The 22543-nt window shown below is 40.5% G+C and overlaps 2 protein-coding genes across 2 annotated transcripts in view; both read left to right on the forward strand.

Annotated features, from left to right (window-relative positions):
* The window catches only part of LOC126473891 (general transcription factor IIH subunit 2), a 104123-nt gene extending 99438 nt beyond the window's left edge, over positions 1-4685 (forward strand). Inside the window, exons 5-7 of the mRNA XM_050101230.1 lie at positions 169-422; positions 3709-3970; positions 4187-4685. Coding sequence (XP_049957187.1) covers positions 169-422; positions 3709-3970; positions 4187-4348 — 678 coding nt within the window. The 3' untranslated portion in view covers positions 4349-4685. The remainder of the gene's footprint in view (positions 1-168; positions 423-3708; positions 3971-4186) is intronic.
* An 8488-nt stretch (positions 4686-13173) lies between these two features.
* LOC126473862 (trithorax group protein osa-like) lies at positions 13174-18102 on the forward strand. The gene is made up of 2 exons (XM_050101190.1): positions 13174-14020; positions 17216-18102. The coding sequence occupies exons 1-2, from the start codon at positions 13768-13770 to the stop codon at positions 17770-17772; spliced, it is 810 nt and encodes a 269-aa protein (XP_049957147.1). The 5' UTR covers positions 13174-13767; the 3' UTR covers positions 17773-18102.
* Positions 18103-22543: the final 4441 nt, after the last annotated feature.

Raw genomic sequence — 22543 nt, forward strand, 5'->3', positions numbered from 1 at the left:
TTCTTTGTGCAACTCAGAGGCATAATTTATAGTGCATTACAATCTGTTGGTTACAGTACAATTGTTATTTGTTATGTCATCCTATAAATAATTAATTATCATTTTTTAACAGAATGTTAACTGTGTCTTAGTGCTCTGTGAATGAATGCAGACTTTCCTTATTTGTAGTCTCTGAAAAAGCAAGGTGTACGGTGCTCAGTAGTGGGCCTAGCAGCAGAAGTACACGTATGTCGTCGCCTAAGCCGAGAGACTGGGGGTGAGTTTGGTGTTGTTCTCGATGACTGCCACTACCGTGACCAACTTTTTATGCATGTTGAGCCACCACCAGCTGCATCCTGCCTGGAATCTTCACTTATTAAAATGGGCTTCCCACACCACACCACAGCAGAGGGGAAAGAAACTCCTCTCACCATCTGCATGTGGTGAGTTTTCTCACGTGGTGGAAATATACATGTTATTTTCTGCAAGAGTACTCACTACAGATTGTCCAGTTTTTTAATTTCATGTGATGTGTACTATGATCATTATATATTATTGCCAGGCAAAGTAATTTTAAAATAACTGTTGAATTAAAATTTCCAGTGTTCAGAACACACAAGGTAATTAAGAACCAGATTATAGTGAAGTGACCCAACAGAGCAGAGCTATGCGAAGGCAGCTGCCACAGCGCAGCTTCACATCTAGGTATAGTGGGGCCAGGAAGTAGCATCACGGCTCGCTTGGCTGCAAGGGCGGAAAAGCATGCAAGCTGGCTGATCTACAATCTTTCTCAAAGAAATAACTTGGTAAAAAAATTGATTCTTGTGCATCTCGTTGCTTTTTCGTCAGCTTCGTATGAACTGCTTATCATTTCAGTAATTCTCATAATTATTGTGATACTTAAAAATTATTAAGCTACTGCAAGAAAGCCGAATAGTTTGCAATGAAAAATAGAGGTCACTATGAGTTTGCATTTGGTGCACATTAGGTCATATGTGACTACTTATCAAATATAGTTAACATATTGAAGTATTCTGTGAACTTGGATGAGATCTATAACTCATTCTATCTCAAGATAATGGATTGTATATAGGACACTCTGTTCAGTTTGTGTGCCAAGACCTTAAAGCAAAAATGAAATATTCATAACACCTTCGTATCTCATAAACTGTTTGAGATATCAAAATGAGATTTTGGCAAATGATAGCCCACAAAGAGGAGAATATGTTGTTATATGGTGCTGTACATAACTTCCTTGTCTAGCGTGATATACACGTAACTGCAGATTTTTTTGGTGGAATAATGTAATTTTTGAAGTGTCATTGACAGCTGGAGAAATGAGAATTATTACAGGTTCCTAGAAATCAGAAGAAGTTTCCGAGACATGATTCTGACATGCACAATAGCATCCACAACCATTGTAGTAGTTGGTGAATCAACTACCAGTGTTGTGGAATTGTGCCCAACCACTCTACATGAGGGTGCCTTCTGAAGATGATTTTCTAAATACTGTAAATGATTTATATAACTTAGAGAACTTTCCAAATGCAGTCAGTGACATTGACAGAAAACACATTCGTCTGACATGCCCTGAAAATTCTGGAACAATGTTTTATAGTTACAAATATTTTCATTCAAAAGTACTACAGCAGTTGCAGATGTTCTCAGAAAATTCATTACATTCAATGTTGGGAGATATCAGAAGGAAAGCGTTTGTGGTAGATTTCATTCTTAAGGTGTATTCTGCTTGGTTTAAGAAGGGGAGCTTAACATACCGGCAGACACTCCACTATCAAAGATGTCAGTTATATTGCCTTTTTTATTTATTGGAGATGAGGCATATCCATTGTTGAGGCATTTTATCAAATCGTCCAGTTGATGTTTTTAGACCCACGGAAAGAATATTTCAACAAACGCCTTTTCAGATCAAAGTGATGAATGTGCTTTGGGAATAATGAGCACTAAGTGAAACATATTTTGGAAGCCAAAAGAAACTTCATCACAATTTGCTGACAATATTGTAAAATTTACATTTTTTCTGTACAACACTGTCATTGGCCTAGAAAGAGACCTGAATGTCGATGAACAATGTATAGTATAAATTGAGTATTCTGTGCAAGGCACATATCACACAGGACGAAACTTTAACAAAGCTTCAGATGAGAGACAGTTTTACAAACTTTTTCTCGTAGAATGAAACATGGTTATCATGTGTTTGTCAGTTCTGCTAATTCAACTTTATTATTGCTTCATTTTTTAATACAGTGAAAAAAATAAGATATCAGAGAAATGTATTGTGTCCTTTTAGTCTAATTTTGCTCCATCTCATCACATAACTAGTCCAAAATGAATCAGCTACAATGATTCTTTTCTCACTGGTCTCATAAAGGACACCAAGTAAAAACAGCTGCTGTCATGGTGTCCGCTAATGTGATTTTCTTGGCACTGCAACAAAAGAAACACAAACACCAGCAACAGTATTGATGCTGCAGCCCATAGCAAAAGCTGAACACTGTCAGTGTTGCCTGAATGCAGCCAGTCACTCAATTGCTCTGGTCACCACTCCCAGAAACATACAAGTTTGATACGCTCAGTGCTGCTTTGCTCCATGCCACTCTACATGCAGTGTCACTATAATTGTGCGCATTAGCAGCACTGGTTTGTTTCGCCAATGCTGCTTCGCTTGGCATGCCGTGCTGTTGTGGTTGTGCCACACCGCTCCAGTATTATCCCAGCACATGAGTGGATCCATAATTGATCCCTGTGGAACTCCATTTGAGGATTTTCTTGAGTAACTAAAATGTTCTCCCCAGCATTGTGTGAAGTATTCAGCACCACTTTTTACATTACATGTGTTAAGCTTGATTCAGTTGAGTTGTTTGTAATACTGTTAATTCCATAAAATCTTAGCTTTTGTAAAAGGGTGTCATGTCATATACTTGTAATTTGAACAGATCACTGAAACACAACTGATAATACTTTGTTATTTAAGGCATGTAGTATATTGCCGCACTAAGTGAAATGTTTGATACTGCTATTGAGTACATTCCTCTGTCAGATATTTTGAAAAAGATGTCTCTAGGAAAATTCATTGTTGTTTATGTAGCTCTTCCTTGTTACCTTTCTTATAAAAGTTAAACACTGGCATTATTTAAATATGTCTGGAAATTTTCTGTGTGTTAGTGATGTATTACATACATTACTTGGAACTTGACACTACTTACAATGATTCTAAAAAATTCTGTATTAATTTTCTTCAATTACCATGTCAGATTTTGTATTTGAGAACTTTTATAAGTCTGTTTATTTCAGTAAAGAATGTTGTTGCTGCTTTTAGCTGTTTAAATTTTAGTGACTGATATTTTCCAGAGAAGCGAACAGTGAAACAGAGAAGAATAGCTAAAAATACAAAGGGACATGTCAGATTAGTCTACTTTTGTTTTGCCTGTTTTTCCATCTTCTCTTTTTGGTCTTCGAAATAGGAATTCAATAAAATCATTATTTCATTTACTATTAATAACAGTATTGTATTTGTCCCGTGTTCATATGCATGCCGTAAGATATGTACACCATTTACTCTTCTGTCTGACAATATCAGGAAAAAATTGCACTGTATTTATCCTGTGTCATGTTTTTTAACCCTAAAATAATAATTATCTTAAATCACAGTTAAAACATAGTGGTTATTTCGCCTCACACTATAACTGTAGCAGAAGCATTTGTTGGCAGCCATTTAGATGTACCAGCAGCAGAAGCCAAAGGTGTGAGCCATAGTGGAGCAGGATACTTCTGCCCTCAATGTTGTAGTCGATATTGTGAACTGCCTGTTGAATGCCGAGCATGTGGGCTCACACTTGTCTCTGCACCTCATTTGGCCCGTTCTTACCATCATTTGTTTCCTGTGGAAAATTTTGTTGAAATGGAACAAAATCTTGATCTTCACAAACAGTGCTACGCCTGTCAGAGGTCATATGGAGATCATGATAAACATGTGAGTTATCATATTAAATTAAAAGAAAAAATGTGTATTTGTAAGATAATGGAGTTAATTTTAGAACTTTTCATTTATACTGTACTGCTCGCATAATTTTACAATGTGTTCCGTCACTTAACTTTTTGTTATGTATTGTAACTTACTGCCATGTGCTACTCAACAAATAAAAACTAGTTGAGTACGTACAGTTGACTCTATATTCATTGTTTCCAGGTGTATGAGTGTGGACGTTGCAGTCAAGTGTTTTGTTTGGACTGTGACTTGTTTATCCATGATACGTTGCATACGTGTCCGGGATGTGCTACGAATCAACAGACTTTCCATCTTATGGGAAGCGGTGATAATGGAAGTTCACTTTCTGTGAATTTAATATGAATAAAGACCGAGATACTTGATGCCTGAGTCCAAATCATGTTATTATTTTTATAATGTATTGGTATTTAAGTATGTAATTACTTCATTTGATCAGATCATTTTTTAAACTGTTTTTTTATTACATTATTTTGGCCCTGAGGTTACATGAATGAACACTGTATGAATTTGTGTGTTATATTACATTTATGTGGAGTGCAGTAGCACTGCAGTGTTTACATTTTTTTCCTGTGTAGTTGCAAAGAGACAATTAATTGCTCCATAGGATCTTTTAAGTGTCTAGTACTTTCTGAATCCAAGTATCTTTTTAAAATGTTTGTGTATGAACAAGTTTTCAAATTTCATTATGAATAATAAATTTCATTTATAGTCCACAAATACAATTTATTAAAATCAGTACACACCCTGCCCAACACACAACAAATTGTTGAAACAAAAACAATTGGTGCCATTGGTAATTGAGTAAATGTGAAACAAACTAATAGATTCAAATTAAGGATCTGGAACTAACCGTATGTAAAGTAAAAAAAAAAAAAAAAAACTATTGGAATCAAGTGACAGGTAGGATAACAGATTAAATGACAGGAGTGAACTTCTGGTTTTCCGAACATTTAAACTGTCATTTTATTAAGAACAACAAGAGCCCTTCCTTCATTTTAGCTGTCCCGCCAGTATGACAGAACTTGCTTCTGCTAAGCATAAAGGAAACTGCCACAAATAGTTGTTGGGGGAGGGATATTAAAAATTCTTTCTCTGGACTATCCCCAATACAGCTGGGACAACAGATGTAAAAAAAAAAAAAAAAAAAAAAGAGATAAATTGCCCTTTCATTCTAGGTGCCACCCCAAGTTTTATATCTGAGCTTTAGTGATACTGGCAATGTATCAGCCTTAATTTTTTATTCTGGGCCCACATATTTGACCAGAAACCTAGTGTCTTCTTTGACAATAAGTGGTGTCATGTGTTTGAAGTCACAGCAGAAGCAGAGCAGATACAACTGTTGTCGCGTTTTAATTAGTGCAAAGTGCAACACCAGACAGAGAACATACCCCCAAATAGATTGACCAGAGGCCAAACAGTAGCATTCACATGCCTATACACAATCCTTTCAATTGTTGCTGTAGTGACATGAGCACCAAGTGCCAAGGGCTACCTGCACGACATACAGGGTGTAATGGATCAAGTGCAAATATTTCTGTTGGTAAGAGGACGGTTTACTTAACAACTTTACATCAGTATTTATGTCATTAGCTGACTAATAATTATACTTATTACACATCACACATTTTTATGTTGGTTAGTACCTCCAAGCACACATGGCAAGAGTAAGTTATTATTGCTTATTTTTTTCCCCCTTGGGCAGCAGATCAGGTGTTGAAGTGTGGACACAAGACAGTTACTCTATACTGACAGGCATAGTCTACTTAGTGGTGCAGTTACGGTTATGCAGAAAACATCAGATCATAAAGTTTGTGACGTGTTTGTGATAAGAGTGTTTGTCACAGAGAAAAAACAACCAATACACTGATGTGTGTATACTGGGTGTTTCAGAAGTGGTGGTCAATATTCAGGGATATAACAGGAATGATCATTCGAAACAAAAAAAGTCAAGTAAACATGGGGTCTAAAACACATACCGTAAGAGCTATGAGCAATTCTTGATCATCGATCCTGTGAAACAAATCTCTTCTACTGCAAGCTCTTTGCTTTCCATATTTTTGGGAAGTGGTAATATGGACCAAAACAAGGAAAAAATGCCCAGGAAACTTGCTCAGAAATGCATACCTTAAAATTTATGAGCACTTGTTCATTAGAAGAGTTGTGTTTCAAAATAGTGAAGATGAATAAGTGCTCATAGCCCTTAAATTATGTGTTTTAGGGCACGTGTTTACTGGACCTTGTTTTTCTTGTTTTAATCCATACTACCACTTCCCAAAATATGGAAAGCAAAGAGCTTGCAATAGAAGAGATTTGTTTCACAGTATTCGAGATCAAGAATTGCTCATAGCTCTTAAGGTATGCATTTTAGACCCCATGTTTACTTGACTTTTTTGTTTCGAATGATTATTCCTGTCGTATGCTTGAATATCGACCATCAGTTCTGAAACACTCTGTATATTAAGGTACCACATATAAAAATATCTGCACTTATACATATTCCACCATGTATATCACGGCACCAGCACTATGCTCCGCTTGCCGACACAAGAGACCGCAGCAACTCAAACAGGTGAGCCATGCTGCCAGACCAACAGAGGGCAGCACCAGCAGCCAGGTCAGCACACTGAGACATGTACGCGGCTACGATTGGCGCATGCAGGCAAAACTATTTCCTACTTTCACAGAAATATATGATATGTTATCTGCATTATGCTAACAACTATAATTAACATCTAAAGGTTTTAGGAAACTAGTAATTTGTAATAGAAATCTCGTTTTGTGTATCTGCTTCAGTTCTTATTGAGAATTAGCAACTTTTTAGCTCAACAGATTAAAATATAATCACGAGATTTAATTCAAAGTTATTTGTTCACTGTACTAGCAAAATGCAGCCTCACTGTGAATGCTGTTCTCAAACACGGAATGAGTTGGTTGATGTTCATAAGCACCTGGAAATCGCCCTGACTACTGTCAAACGATTGGCAGCTGGTGCAAATCAGTGTGTTGGAAGAGCTTGCAAGAGTTATGTACCTGTGATATTTGTAGTAGGGGTACTTCAAGTACTATCCTCCCCTATGGATCCTGTCTGCTCTGCAGAAAGCACAGGATGTGTCATTACCTGTTCACTTGACTGTGAGTGGTGTGTCACTGGTAGATCTAGGTGCCCTGTACAGGATGGATGGGAACAAAGTTTGAGGTGCTGCCTTTCACTGAAACTTAATCTGAGCCAGTGGGACTTTTTCACCTCTTTGGTGAAACATGTTTTGTCTGGGGTCAGGAGAAGGCAAACACAAAAGGTTAAGGGTCTATTACTCACCAGTAGTTCAAATGTACAGCAAATGGTGGTACAGCTTAGGAAAACGATAGCCAGGGACAGGATAAGGCACCATGTGCACTCTGTGTGTGTGTGTGTGCCTGGGGACCGCCTTCAACAAGTTGAAGAGGCTATTCTGGCAGCAATTGAGGGAACAGGCTGCAACCAACTGCAGATTATTGCAAATGTTGGAACAAATGATGCCTGCCATCTGGGCTCCGAGGTCATTCTTGGGTCATTCTAGCGACTGGCAGAGAAGGTTGAGAAGACCAGCCTTGCACGTGGAGGTTCAATGAAGCCCACAATTTACAGCAATATCCCCAGACCTGGTTGTGGCCTTTTGGTTCTGATTGGAGAGGAAGGACTGAACCAAGAGACTTCAAAGGTTCTTTGACAAGCTAGACTGCAAATTCCTGGACTTGTGCCATAGTGTTAATAACAATAGAGTAGCCCCAGATGGATCAGGTTTGTGCTACACATTAGAGGCTGCTACTCAAGTAGCTGACTGTGTGTGTGGTGCACACAAGGGTTTTTTAGATTAGAAGACTCTCCATCAATCCAAAAAAACAATAGCTGTGGTAAGCGTAGAAATATCAGTGTAAGATTGAAAGAAAGGCCTCCCACAAGTGAGAGTATGAAAATACTAATGGTCAAATACCGAGGTATTTGCAACAAAGTATTAGAGTTCGAAGGGCTCATGAAAAGCAGGGAAGCTCACACATAATAATAGATACGGAAAGCTAGTTTAAACCTGAAACTGATAGCAGTGAGACTTTTGGGGAAGATTTAAGCGATATCAGAAGGATAGACAAATGGGAAACAGAGGTGGTGTATTTGTCGCGATAGGCAAGAAGCTCAAATCCAACACGATAGGGATTGAAGCTGCATGTAAGATTGTTTCGGCAGGACTCAGCATCAAGGTTGGGCATAAAACGATAACTGCGTCCTTCGATCGCCCACCAGACTTATCTCCTGATGTAACTGAGAACTTTAGAGAAAGCGTCCATATCATACTGTGATAATCAGTGGAGACTTGAATCATCCAACAGTCAACTGGAAAAATTACAGTTTTGTTAGTGAAGGGTGTGAAAAGAAATCCTTGAAACATTACTAAATGCCTTGTGTGAAAACTACCTAGAACAGACAGCCTAGGTCAGAACCCCACTGATGATGTAAATATTTTCGATTTAATGGCAACAAACAGGCCTGACTTCTTTGAGAACAGGTCTGACCTCTTTGAGGATGTCTGTATCGAAACTGGTATCAGTGACCATGATGTGGTTGCCACAACCTTGATTACCAAAGTACAAAGAACAACTAAAACAAGCAGTAAGCTATATATGTTCGACAAACTAGACGAAATATCAGGAGTGACATATCACAATGAGGAACTTGAAACTTTCAGCACATGGCAGGTGCATGTTGAGGAACTACGGCTCAGGTTTAAAAGAATAGTTGACCACACACTGGATATATACATACCTAGTAGAACAGTTCACAGTGGGAGGGAACGTCCATGGTATACAGTCACTGTAAAGAAATCGAGACTACTTCATAACAGCTATAAAACAAAGTGTAGGATAGATGCTGAATGAAATGCATTTGGCAGTCAAGAGAGCAATGCATGAAACTTTCAATTACTACTGTAGCAGAATATTGTCAAGTGATCTTCCACAGAACCCAAAGAAATTCTGGTCGTATATGAAGGCTGTTAGTGGCACCAAAGTTAGTGTCCAGTCCCTAGTGAATGAGACAGGAACTGAAAAAGAAAAAGCTGAAACACTTAACTCCATTTTCAGATGTTCCTTTACAAAGGAAAACCCAGGACAATTGCCCTAATGTAATCCTTGTACCACAAGAAAGAGGAATGAAATAAGTATTGGTGTCAGTGATGTTGAGAAACAGCTGAAATCATTAAAACTGAACAAAGCTCCAGGCCCCAATGGAATTCCTGTTGGATTCTATACTGAATCTGTGGCTGAGTTAGCCCCTCTTTTAACTATAATCTACGTAGATCCTTCGAACAAAAAACCATGCCCAGTTCATGGAAAAAGGCGCAGGTCACACCCATCTACAAGACAGGTAGTACAAGTGATTAACAAAACTGTTGTCCACTATACTTGACATTGATTTGTTGTAGAATCTTAAAACATATTTTGAGCTCAAACATAAGAGGCATCTTGAACAGAATGACCTCCTCAGTTCCAAACATCATGGATTCTGAAAACATGGATCACGTGAAACCCATCTTGCACTTTTCTCACATGACATACTGAAAGCTTTGGATCAAGGCAATCATGTAGATGCATTATTTCTTCATTTCCAAAAGACATTTGACTCAGTACCACATCTATGCTTATTGCCAAAAGTTCGATCATATTGGATATCAAGTGAAATTTGTGACTGGATTTAGGACTTTTTGGTAGGGAAAACACAGGGACACAGTGTGTTATCTTGGATGGAGAGTCATCGTCAAATGTAGAAGTAACTTCAGGTGTGCCCCCCAGAGAAATGTGTGGAGACCCTTGCTGTTCATGCTGTATACTGATGACCTTGCAGACAATATTAATAGTAAAATCAGGCTCTTTGCAGGTGATGCAGTTACCTATAATGAAGTACTATCTGAGAGAATCTGCTCAAATATTGAGTCAGATCTTGATAAGATTTATATGCCTTCCCCTTCAACTTTTATTCTTTGTGGATACCAAGAAAGTTAATTCTTCAAGTGTTAAACCATGTACACTCATCCTATTCCTTCTTCTGGTTAATGTTTTTGACACATTCTTATCATCTTCAATTCTGCGGATAACCACATTTTTTATCTTCTGAGTAACACTGCATTTCAAATACTTCGATTACATTCTTTTTCAGTTTTCCCACATTCCATGACGCACTTCCATACAATGCTCTGCTCCAGATGTACATTCTCTGAAATGTTTTCCACAAATTAATTCTGTGTTTAATACTAGAAGATTTCTGTTAACAAGGAATGATCTGTTTGCCTGTGCTAGTCTCCTCCTTATATCCACTCTGCACAATGACTTATTTTAGTTTTGCGGAAACAGAATCCCTCCTTTTTGTCTGCTAGTTGGTCCTCAATTTTTATGTTAAAGTTTTTCACTGATCTCATGTCTGCTGCTCTTTGGTTTATTCTCAGTCACTATTCTGTGTTAAATAGACTGCTCACCTTATTCAAAAGGGCTTGTAATTCTTGCTCACTTTCACAAAGGACAGCATTGTTATTGGCAAAGCTTATTACTAACTAGCTGACAGAAGCTCAGCATTGGATGATTGGGAACATGAATGAGGAGCTTTTTTGCCTCACTAACACAGGTGAGACCCACATAGAGGTGGTTGTGTGTAAAGCAACTGATACTAAGGTCTATGCCTGCAACATGCAGCATCTGGCCCTGTGTGTTGTTTATGGTTATGGCTTAACATAAACTCACTGGGAATTGTACATGTTTAAGGCAAAATGGTAAATTGTTGGGAGTAAACAGGATTCAGGGTATAAAGACTAACTTGCCCGTGCCATTTCCCATCAATATTTCTGCTTCCTTGATGTTATGTTGTAGAGAGTAACTCTAAGTGAAGGTTTGTAAGGAGTGAGAAAATTCTCGCAATCAGAGTTATTCTTGGATTCATGAAACCACACAGTCCTCAGTCTTTCAGTCATCCTTGTGTGTTCAGAAAGACTGGGCCATTTTCTTGGCATTTTTATTTGTAAACAAAACGAAATCAAAATATAGTGAATAGGCACTCAAATCAAAAAGCAAACTTAATAAATTCAAACTCCTTAAACTTCTCTTTCTCAGCAAATAAGTAAATAAAACCTATCAAAAGAAGCAAAGCAACATTGTTAAGATTTTATTACACAAAATGAAATCAGTAAACCCATATATCCTGGCCAAATAAAATAAATGTTCGTTTGTATGAGTATAGTTAAGATTGCGGCACGTAAGTCTGTCACTGACATAAACTTCTGAAAAAATGTCCGTCAATGAGGTAAAAAAACTTATCAGCACCATGTATGGTTCTTTTGTGTAATATGCTGTGATGATTAAAGATCTGAACTAATAAGCTGAGCAGACAATTTTAGATAAAACTTTAGACTAGGGTATCATTTTTTCCTGTGTTCCTATTTTGATGAAATAAATCCTAGATGTTGCCCTAAAATATGCTCAAGTTACCTGTGAAAATCCCATGAAAATTTGTGTATTAATTTTGTTTAAACAGAGAGACAAGCAGGTTTATAGTTTTGTTATTAGTATAGATACCTTTATGTCCTGTATTTTAACTGCACTTTTGCACCTTTTACTTTATTCCCTTCATTGCGCCACGTCTAATCTGATAGCTTTCCTTTGGTCTTCCATTATTATTGTTGTTTCCATTTGTATTGTACATATTGTATATTACCCATCTTCCGTATACTGCGTACCTGTTTTTCTAAGGATTTTGAACATCATGCTGCACCTTACATTGACAAATGCTTTTTCTCGATCAACAAAGCCTTTGAAAGTGTCTTGATTTTTCATAAGTATTGCTTTCATTATCGATCACTATGCCAGAATTATTTCTCTTAATGCCACACTGATTGTCTGCCATTCCCTCTTTTTTCATGTTATTCTAGTCAGCTAGTAGAAAGCATGGGTTGTCAATCTGATTGTGCATTAAATAGTCATGTTGGAATATCCACAGTTGTAGATTGCTATTCACTATAAAGGTGACGCGTTGAGCTACAGACAGGCACAATGAAAAGACTGTTATACACTAAATTTTCAGCCAAAGCCTTCTTCAAAATTGAAAGGAAAACACACACACATTCACACAAGCAGACACAACTCGCACACACTTGACTGTCAGACTGCTAAAGCTGATGGAGACAGCAGTCAGGCAAGTGTGAGGTGTGCCTGCTTGTATGAACATGTGTCCTGTGCACAAGGGAATCAAGTCACTGTAAAGAAGAATTGAGAAAAATAGGCATGAAGTTTTTTGTGAATAATGAATTACAGGGAAAAGTTTACACCATTTTAAAATGTTTGAATGATAGAATATATTTTGTGTAATGTATTCTCATACTGAAGAAGGAGAAATTTAAGTGCTGTTATATGCTACCTTGAAGGGAAAAGTAAAATTTTGGACTTGATTCTTTTGTGAACTGAATGTATTGTATTTGTATCTCTCTCTTTATTCTAGTCTTCAGGTTTTATTAAGGAAACAGGAAATAAAATAAATTTTTTGGGCTTATAATTATAGTTTTATTCCCTGTATCTGCTCATTACAAATATTTACAAAGAAGAAGTTATGCAATTTAGATTCAAAGACAAATGTATTCACTTTCCATTTTCACCTGCTTGTTCTTGCAAAGCTGAGGAAGCGCTCGTGGCAGTTGCACATGGTGTTTCCTTGTAAAAGAAATGCTGATGCACAGAGAGAATGTACAATAGTAAATTCTCGACTTCCTGTTTCTTCGTCTTTGTTACTGGTCAACATTTGGTATGAAGAGTGACAGACATAAGTCTACCTGTAACATTATTTTATTACGTGTACACTTTACACATCCTTACAGTTCTTATTCTGCTCCTTATGAAATATTTGAAGCTGCAGTCTTATTATTTCTGGAACTAACTTTTTTTTTTAAAAGGCCTTGTAATCAGATTTGACTGAACGAGCCTCCGAAGATACACATTTGGCCAACTATAATCACTAAGTTCCTAGAAGGAATGAAGGGTGTTTTCTCTCTCTCTTTTTCTTTAAATTGATTGTGGCATTAAAACTGGCATCAAGGTGCATTAGCAGGAAAGCCTTTAGGTAGAACTCTTACGTCCTTCCTTGCCCACAGTCCTGCTGCCATTGACTAATACTCCTCTTCTACTTCTCAGGATGTTGGGAACTGTGGTGTCACCGCCAGACACCACACTTGCTAGGTGGTAGTTTTAAATCGGCCGCGGTCCATTAGTACATGTCGGACCCGCGTGTCGCCACTGTGTGATCGCAGACCGAGCGCCACCACAAGGCAGGTCTCGAGATAAGGAATAGCATTCGCCCCAGTTGTACGGACGACGTAGCTAGCGATGCACACTGACGAAGCCTCGCTCATTTGCAGAGCAGATAGTTAGAATAGCCTTCAGCTAAGTCAATGGCTACGACCTAGCAAGGCGCCATTAGTAACATTGCATGTATCTAAAGAGTCTCACTTGTATCGCCACAATCTCCAGATGTACCAAAAGGATGGATTAAAGTTAAGTATTCCAGAAGCTACGTACTTTTCTTTATAGCATTCATTATGTATCCTGTTTCAGACCTCACGCCATCCTGCTTTAGTTTAGCGCGTGCCTTTCGGCTTCCTCTCATTGTGTCTAGGCTGTCTTGTCTAGACACAACATTTTTGGCGACGAGTCAACGGAAAGGGTCTTGTTCTTTCTAATTGCTTACATTTACTTGTGTCATGGCTTCGCCAGATGTACTGTCCGAATTTTATCGCTTGCAGAATCAGCAGATGCAGGCGTTATTGGATGCCCTTGGACAGCTCGTCCAGGGTCAACGTGCACTGCAAAACGATGCGGCAGCCGCCGCTTCACCGCTACCGCAGCCACAACATGCAGTTGCACCACCATTCCGTAATTTTCAAGCAGACGTGGAAACATGGACGGAGTGGTCACGCCAGTTTGGATTTCATCTCGCCGCCTACAGAATTCAAGGTAACGAGCGGCAGCCTCATTTATTGGCGTGTGTAGGGGTGCAAATGTACCGTGTGGTAGTGAAATTATTTCCCCGACGCGACGTAGCAACTCTGTCCTATGAAGAAATTTTGTCTGCTTTAGATGCCTATTTCAAGGAAACAGTTAATGTAGTTGCAAAAAGGTATACTTTCTTTCGTACAAAACGTACGGCCGGTCAAACTAATAGGGAGTGGGTTGCAACATTGCAAGGCCTTACAAGGGATTGTGCTTTTGAGTGTGAATGTGGACTCCCTTATTCAGATATTATGGTACGTGATGCAATAGCACAGAACGTTTCTGATGTTCGCATACGGGAACAGATTTTGAAACTAGTTAATCCCTCCCTTCAACAAGTGATAGACAAGACACGCTTGACTTTGCTCAGGAATCATTTGCAACTTCGCCAGCCGTGTGTAACATTAACTGGCCCGCCGGGCGCGCTGCTCGGACCGGTAAACTGCCCTCGCGCACGTCCACGCAGCTGCCGCCACGCTCTAAACCAGGTTGCCGCGCAAGCATACAAATGCAGTGAAATCATGCCCGCGGTGTGCAACTAGACATTCGCGTGACAATTGCCCGTCACGCCAAGCTATTTGCTTTTTCTGTAATAAGAAAGGACATGTTCAAAGTGTTTGCCAGAAAAAGCTCAGATCAGACAATCACAACCATTCCAGGCCCTTTGCTTCGCGCCGGAATCGAACCAAGAACACTCAGGCTCGTGGACCTTCGCCCATGGACATTCATGTAGTTAATTCCACCCCATCCAGTGCCACTTTCTCTAACAGTGAGAGTGTTCGTTCCACACAAAGTGTGCGTCGACGTCGCCGGAAATCACATTAATTAGCAAGTGATGCTGTACCTGTATCAGTTCTAATTGCACGAGACAGTCGCTCTTGTCGTCAGCAGGACAATAAACTTTTTGTAGATTTGGACTTTAATGGCAAGGTCATACCATTCCAGTTCGATACCGGAGCTGCTGTTTCATTGATCAATCACGACACTTACAAACAACTGGGCAAACCTCCGTTGCGTGCCGCACCTGTTAAGTTACATAGTTATTCAGGACAGCAGATCCCTGTGTTAGGACAGTGCACTCTTCTTGCAACATACAAGGGACAAACAAAACTTGTGTCATTTTACATTCTTCGTTCTTCTACAGCAGTGAACTTGTTTGGTTTGGATTTATTTCAGTTGTTTAACATGTCTATAGTAAATCAGGTCGTATCAGTGAATCAGACTGTGCCTTCAGACAGTGTTTCTCGTCTGTGTGAAGAATTTGCAGACATTTTTGCACCGGGCTTAGGTTGCGCTCAGAACTATGAAGCACATTTGGAACTGAAAGTCAACGCGCAACCGAAATTTTTCAGAGCACGCAATGTTCCCCATGCATTGCGTGATGAGGTCGCAAGAACATTACACGATTTAGAATTACAAGGTGTGAGTGACTGTGCGCCATGCCTCTTCCCTTTCAGCTCCGTTTCATCGCTTACGCCGTACAGGTGTTCCGTTCGTCTGGACGACGGAATGCGAACGCGCCTTTCGCCAGTTGAAATCGGCGTTGCTTTCCAATACTTGCCTTACGCCATTCGATCCCCAGAAACCTCTTTTGTTGATGGTAGATGCATCGGATTTCGGGATCGGTGCTGTGCTTGCGCACAGAGATGGGTCGCATGATTGCCCTATTGCCTTTGCGTCCAAATTGCTCTCGTATGCGCAAAGAAATTATTCACAGATAGAGAAAGAAGCTTTGGCTCTCGTGTTTGGTGTTACTAAGTTCCATGATTTCTTGTATGGTCGTCACTTTACCATCATCACAGACCACAAACCTTTGACGTCGCTTTTTCATCCGAACAAGCCTGTACCTCCGCGTACAGCGCAGAAATTCATTCGCTGGTCTATTTTCCTCTCGCAGTACCGCTACGATATCTTGTATCGGTCCACAGCTAAGCACGGAAACGCCGATGCGTTGTCCCGTTTGCCTGTTGCTGAGGATAGAGCATTCGATTCTTCCGAACTTGCTTGCATGTTCATTGATTCGGAAACCGATGAGGTGGTCGAATCGTTTCCGATTGATTTTCGTCGTGTAGCTACAGCCACAGCTGCTGACCCGGTCCTTGCTACCGTTTTGCGTTTTGTTGCTACGCAATGGCCTTTGTCAAAGTCTCGGATCGAGGATCCGTTGGTTCGCCGATTTTTTGCTCACAAGGAGAGACTTTTTGTTCGACGTGGTGTTTTGTTGTTGCGTTCTGATAATGATCAGTCCAGAGTCGTGGTCCCACGTTCGTTACAGTCCTCTGTTTTACGGCTTCTTCACCAAGGACATTGGGGTATAGTGCGAACGAAACAACTTGCTCGTCAGCACTGTCCTTGGTTGGGAATCGCTGCTGCGATTACGAATATGTGTTCTTCTTGCATGGCGTGTGCCGAACAACAATCCGCACCGCCGCGGAAAGTCTTTGCATGGCCAAAAGCCACTTCCCCTTGGCAACGCTTGCACATCGATTTTGCTGGTCCATTCTGGAATGCTAGATGGTTGGTTGTGGTAGATGCCTTCAGTAATTTTTCCTTTTGTTGTCCGGATGTCTTCCACGACGTCATCTGCCGCCATCCAAGCGTTGTCTGCTATCTTTTGCATTGAAGGTCTTCCGCCGACTATTGTTTCCGACAATGGCCCACAATTCATGTCCGCAGAATTTCAGTCATTCTGCAAGGCCAATGGTATTCAACATCTGACATCCGCGCCGTTTTCGCCTCAGTCAAACGGTGCCGCTGAACGATTGGTCCGGACTTTCAAGTCACAGATGTTGAAGTTAAAAGAGTCGCATTCTCGGGAGGACGCATTGTTGCTCTTTTTGTCTTCGTATCGCTCTCAGCCCCGAGATGGTCGCTCGCCGGCTGAGTTGCTCCACGGTCGTCCTCATCGAACCTTGATGTCTTTGCTGCATCCGCCGCATCAGGTTCCTGTGCAGCGGCAGACTCCTGCTTTTGCTCCAGGCGACGTTGTATTCTATCGCAACTATCGAGGTTCACGGCGTTGGCTCGCAGGGCGCATTCTTCACAGCCTCGGCCGCACGATGTATTTGGTTTTGGGGGCCTCTGGTGAGGTGCGTCGGCATCTCAATCAGCTGCGCCTCTGTCGTCGCACGGGTTCTGCCACTCCCCGTCTGCTTTCAGCGACGGTGCCGTCTGGTCAGCGCCCTTGGGACCCATCTACTGGCTCGCCTCATCCCCAGGTGTTACCGACGATGCCTTCCATTTTGCCCCATGGCGACGCGACGCTGCCGCCGCCTGTCCTCCAGCCGGCGCCGCCCGCAGTGGACGCTTCGCTGCAGCCGCCAAGCGCCTCCCTGGGTCACGCGCCGCCGATCGCTTCCCGTGACCAGCTGTCCTCCGCCATGGAACTCTTGCCCACTCCGGACCACATGGCGTCTTTGCGCGTCGGATACCCCGACGCAATGGAGGTCGGCCCTTCGGCCCCTCCTGTCTCTTTACGGGCGCATACACCGCATGTTGACGTGCACCCTGGACTAGGTTTTCAGGCGTTTCCTAGATCCTCTCGGACCGAATGCCCGGGTGCGGGTGGCACAGCCTCACCTGTTGTTAGGCTCCCCACCTCATCGCATACGTCAACATGGGGTCCTCCCCACGGCGGGCGGAAGCCTTATAACACGACCGTTCACCGATTTGCGGGGGAGGAATGTGGTGTCACCGCCAGACACCACACTTGCTAGGTGGTAGTTTTAAATCGGCCGCGGTCCATTAGTACATGTCGGACCCGCGTGTCGCCACTGTGTGATCGCAGACCGAGCGCCACCACAAGGCAGGTCTCGAGATACGGAATAGCACTCGCCCCAGTTGTATGGACGACGTAGCTAGCGATGCACACTGACGAAGCCTCGCTCATTTGCAGAGCAGATAGTTAGAATAGCCTTCAGCTAAGTCAATGGCTACGACCTAGCAAGGCGCCATTAGTAACATTGCATGTATCTAAAGAGTCTCACTTGTATCGCCACAATCTCCAGATGTACCAAAAGGATGGATTAAAGTTAAGTATTACAGAAGCTACGTACTTTTCTTTATAGCATTCATTACGTATCCTGTTTCAGACCTCACGCCATCCTGCTTTAGTTTAGCGCGTGCCTTTCGGCTTCCTCTCATTGTGTCTAGGCTGTCTTGTCTAGACACAACAGGAACAATATCTTCCTCTGCTCTCTGCTTCATCTTGACTGCAGTCATTGCTAACTTCTGCAGAAGCATTTCCTTTCTCATTAAAAGCAAAATGTGCTAGTATAACATACAGTGACAGTGAAAGTACCATAAAATATTGTTACCATACATTTAAGCTCAACAGCTCAGTCTGATTATTAATTTGTTAGTTAATTCTCGTCTATTAAGTTTATAAAATAATTACTAGCTTACCTGATGTTGTACAATAATTTTCTGATGCATCTTTTCTATCTCTTCAGACAAATCACTCATAATCATCTGTCCACTTTAATTAGAGTTCACACAGCAACAAAACAAACCATGCAAACTGTTCCAGCATTCCCATTGTGCTCTGAATAAAAGACTGCTTCCCTCTGTGCTCAACAGTGTTGCCAATCCTAGTGCAGTTATTTACAACAAATGTACATAAATGTTTTATGCTCTGAAACTGCTTCATAAATAGTATAAAAATTGGAACAAGTTTAAAATGACCAAAAATGGGTTTGATTCTCTTGTGCCCCAAACACCCTCCATATTTTTCTGTTCTGTTTCGACTTCTCCACATTTTTGCTCGGGCCATTCATTTTATTTTCCTTATTCTGCATATCGATTTCATTCCTTAGTCACATATTGCTGTATTCCTTTCTTTTTCCAAAATTTTTTGTTTCTTTATTTCATCAGTCAGTTGTATTCTTCTATTCCCAAGGTTTCTTCGCCATTACCATTATTATATCTATACTTGTCCAGCTTCTGTTATTATAATTTTTGGAAATGTCCATTCTTTTTCCGCTGAGCTGCTTAATGTGACGTTCATTAACGCAGTATCTATAATCTTAGAGAACTTCAAACGTACCTCATCATTCCTTGATCTACAGATGGAGAAAACTTCAAATGCATGAGTTCATTACTGAATAATTAAGTATCCTACTTCCTTGAAATCTGATTCTTCCTGAAGATTCTACTAAACATCAGCCTATTCTTTATCTTTTGTGAATAAAGCCATTTACATCCCTTAATATATTTTTTATTTGTGATTTCATAGGCTGCTGTCATTATCAGATTTCTGACTAACATTCAAGGAACATAAGAATGAGAGTTGTTTGTTATATAATATCAGCTTACAAAAAAATGAAAAATAAAAAAAATTTAAAATGTGACAACTGTATCCACTTAAATTCTGATTTCTAATGTAACTTGAAGTATTTGTAATTTTAAAGACAGCTTGTTTTTTATATGCATGACCTCAAAAAAATTAGGCAACATACCCCACACTAGAGCCACGTCTCAGCAACCACTTGTATGATTTGGCATTTGATGGCAGGCTTACCCATAGGTTTTATTTAAACTAACACTGAAATTGTTTTACAGGTTCTGTGTATTGTTGAATTATTTTCTTTTCTTTAATGCATCATCTTTTATAGCTTCATAATATGTAATAAACCCCCATACCACCAGAAATTTTTACTTGGTGGTAGAACTGGTAGAGGGTGCACTCAGCCTCGTCAACTGAGAACCTACTCAACTGATTAGTAGCAGTTCCAAGGTCAAGACGTCTTTTGGCAACTGTCATGGCAATGTGCGTACAACATTTTCCTCCATACCTCATCCATTGCAATTGGCAGAGAATGACACTGCTGTCAGTCGGGCTCTGGTTGGCCTATCTTGGGCCAGAACATGGGACTTTATATTTAACCTATAAGAAACAGCTCTCATTCTTACTTCCCTTTAATCTTAATTCCATATCTGATAATGGCTATAGCCAAATAAATAAATATATTATGCACACTAGATGGCTTTATTCACAAAATGTCCACTGCAGTCACTGAATCACTGAGAAATTTATTTCCCTTATTAGTAAATACTCTTCATCGTCACCAAATTATAATCAGAGTCTCTATCTGCTAGTGGGATCTCTATCTGCTAGTGGGATCTCTTTACAATCCGAGACTTTATTTTGGAGACTGTGTCTCAGAACGATGTTTGAAGCTGGTACCTTCCTGTGTCACCTGCCCTTTTCTGAATGTATGTACTTCTCTTGTGATTTTCAAACTGTGTCTTTGCTATAATTTGCTGAATTTTATGCAGATCTCACAAAATCTTTCCTCTCACTTTTGTTATTCCTACTACTCTTAGATTCAGCCCCTGCATTTTCCTTTCAGAGTTTCTAGTTTCCCTGCCACATTCAAAGTTTTGACTGTAAACATTCCAATTTCTAAAATGTTGCCCTTCCATTGATTTTTCAATCTTTTTCTCATGCCCACCTTCCTTTTGGCAGTCTCCTTTTGTAGATCCAAATAGCAAATAATCTGGAATCTTTTTATTGGTGATAAAAAATACAATGCCTCCTCTAGGCATGGGTATTATTGCAATGGACACTGGACTTTTACAAGCTATAAGTATTGTTGGGTGGCTTTTTTAATTTTTACTTTTTTACCTTATGTCACCTGGTTATATAAAAGTAACACTTCTCATTCTTATGTTCGCTTACAGTAGACAAAAATAGTTACAAATAAAGAAAGTAAGTAGATGATGTAGGTGACTTAATTTGCAAACATGCTGGGATATTTTGACAATGGGGATGTCATCATGACACTTTTTCATGGTTCGACTCACTTCTTTGTTCTGAACATCTATTCTTGTGGACCCACATTATGTTTCTTTAATACAGTGGTATTCATTGCCCCGTGCATCCTCATGTTGTTGATCATTGTTGATACTTTTGCCTTTAGGGGCAGTTTTCACCCCAAGGGTAAGTAGATGCCCTCTTTTCTTAAGGCCACAATGAGGATGATTCCTTATATAGCAGATGTCTTCGGCCACCACACGTGACGGATTTTTATGCAAGACGTAAGCAATAGGTTCGAGCCTGGAAGCCTCCACACCTTGACTGGTAATCAGGGGCACTACCATGACTTACTATTTGTTCCCTTGTTCTTTCCCAATATTATATCTTCTTGATATGTCTGCTTTTTCATTTCTGTTTATGGTTTCCCTCTCATCATGCCCTTATTGTACTCCAGTTTCTGGGCGACATCCGTTTTTCCCCATTTTACTCTCCACTACTATCTGTCTGTGAAAACTCCTACATATCATCACTCAAAAATTTGGCTGATTGTTAAACCAGCTCCTGTCATTTCTTTGATTTCTTTGCACTTGAAAGCCACCAGCCTGTTTTTCTGTGGCAGCTTTTTTTTAAAAAGGCTTGTAGTATGTTGTCCATGCAGATATGGCCAACCCAATCAATTTCTTGTAAAAATTCATATTTCTACATGTTCATGTCTTTTTTTAAAAAATTTGAAATAAGCACTTTATTTCATTATTAGTGATAAGCTAATTTCACCTTCTTGGGTGTTATCGACCTACATTACATCAAAAATTATGTTATAATTACAGCATGACATGATCCAAACAGTAGTGTTGTACAGGATGGCGGGTATGGGCAGGCGGTGGGCGTTATGGAATAATAGAGTAATTTTTAGAGAAAGGCCATTTATTGGCTAAAGCATGTTGAAAAGGGGCTACATATGCCTAGGGAGGTGAGGGTGAGCCAGAGCTTACAATTTGGCGAACATTGTTCGCGAAGCTACCGAAAGTTGTTGTCTGCCAAAACTAAGTCCACAGTGCCGCAGCACCGGGAGAAGCGGGAGATGTTCAATGCTACAGGGCGCGCATCCGCCTCGCGGGTGAGCAAGAATACAAGAGAGCGAGCCCGGCGACGGCCGGCCGGGTATATTCGACGCACCACGCGGCTTCCTCCGCCCTGATTGGTCAGAACCGAGAAAACCGTGCGGGCGGCATGGAACTTTCCAGAGCTTTGCCTGCTAAGCGACGCCTGGGACGGCGTAACCTCGTAAGCACATGAGAGAGGCGCGTGATCAAGGTGCCCTTCGTCGGTGCTGACTTCCTGTTACTAGACCGTGGGACGAAAGAATTTACACGCAGCTAACACTGCCGGCCGTGGCTTGGCCGCAATGGAAAAATGAAGTTACTGGTTGGAGGCTCATATAATAAAGTAAAATCTCCTATTGTCTGGCTCATCCTTTACATTCCTCCCCCTTCCGTGGGAGCGGAGAACGTATGTGAATTCGCTCAATGCAATTATTATTTGAATGTAAACAAATTTAAATTTATCTTGCAAAAGAAAGTGAACATTGGCTCTCACGGAAGACGGCAGGGGTCTTAATCTATGGGAGGGTATAGAGACTCTAAAGACCTCCTAAGGGTCGCAAGGGGACTTACATCAACAATATTGTGTGCATGCAAGAATCATCATAAGACATCAAATCATCATAGAAT

Source organism: Schistocerca serialis, chromosome 4 (assembly GCF_023864345.2).
Source record: "Schistocerca serialis cubense isolate TAMUIC-IGC-003099 chromosome 4, iqSchSeri2.2, whole genome shotgun sequence".
Classification (NCBI taxonomy): domain Eukaryota; kingdom Metazoa; phylum Arthropoda; class Insecta; order Orthoptera; family Acrididae; genus Schistocerca; species Schistocerca serialis.

Bases quoted from the DNA above. Each gene is read 5' to 3' on its own strand.
- LOC126473862 (XM_050101190.1), top strand. From the start codon at position 13,768: ATGGCTTCGCCAGATGTACTGTCCGAATTTTATCGCTTGCAGAATCAG. The intron at 14,021-17,215 runs GTAACGAGCGGC...GTCTGCTTTCAG, and splicing joins CGCCGCCTACAGAATTCAAG to CGACGGTGCCGTCTGGTCAG.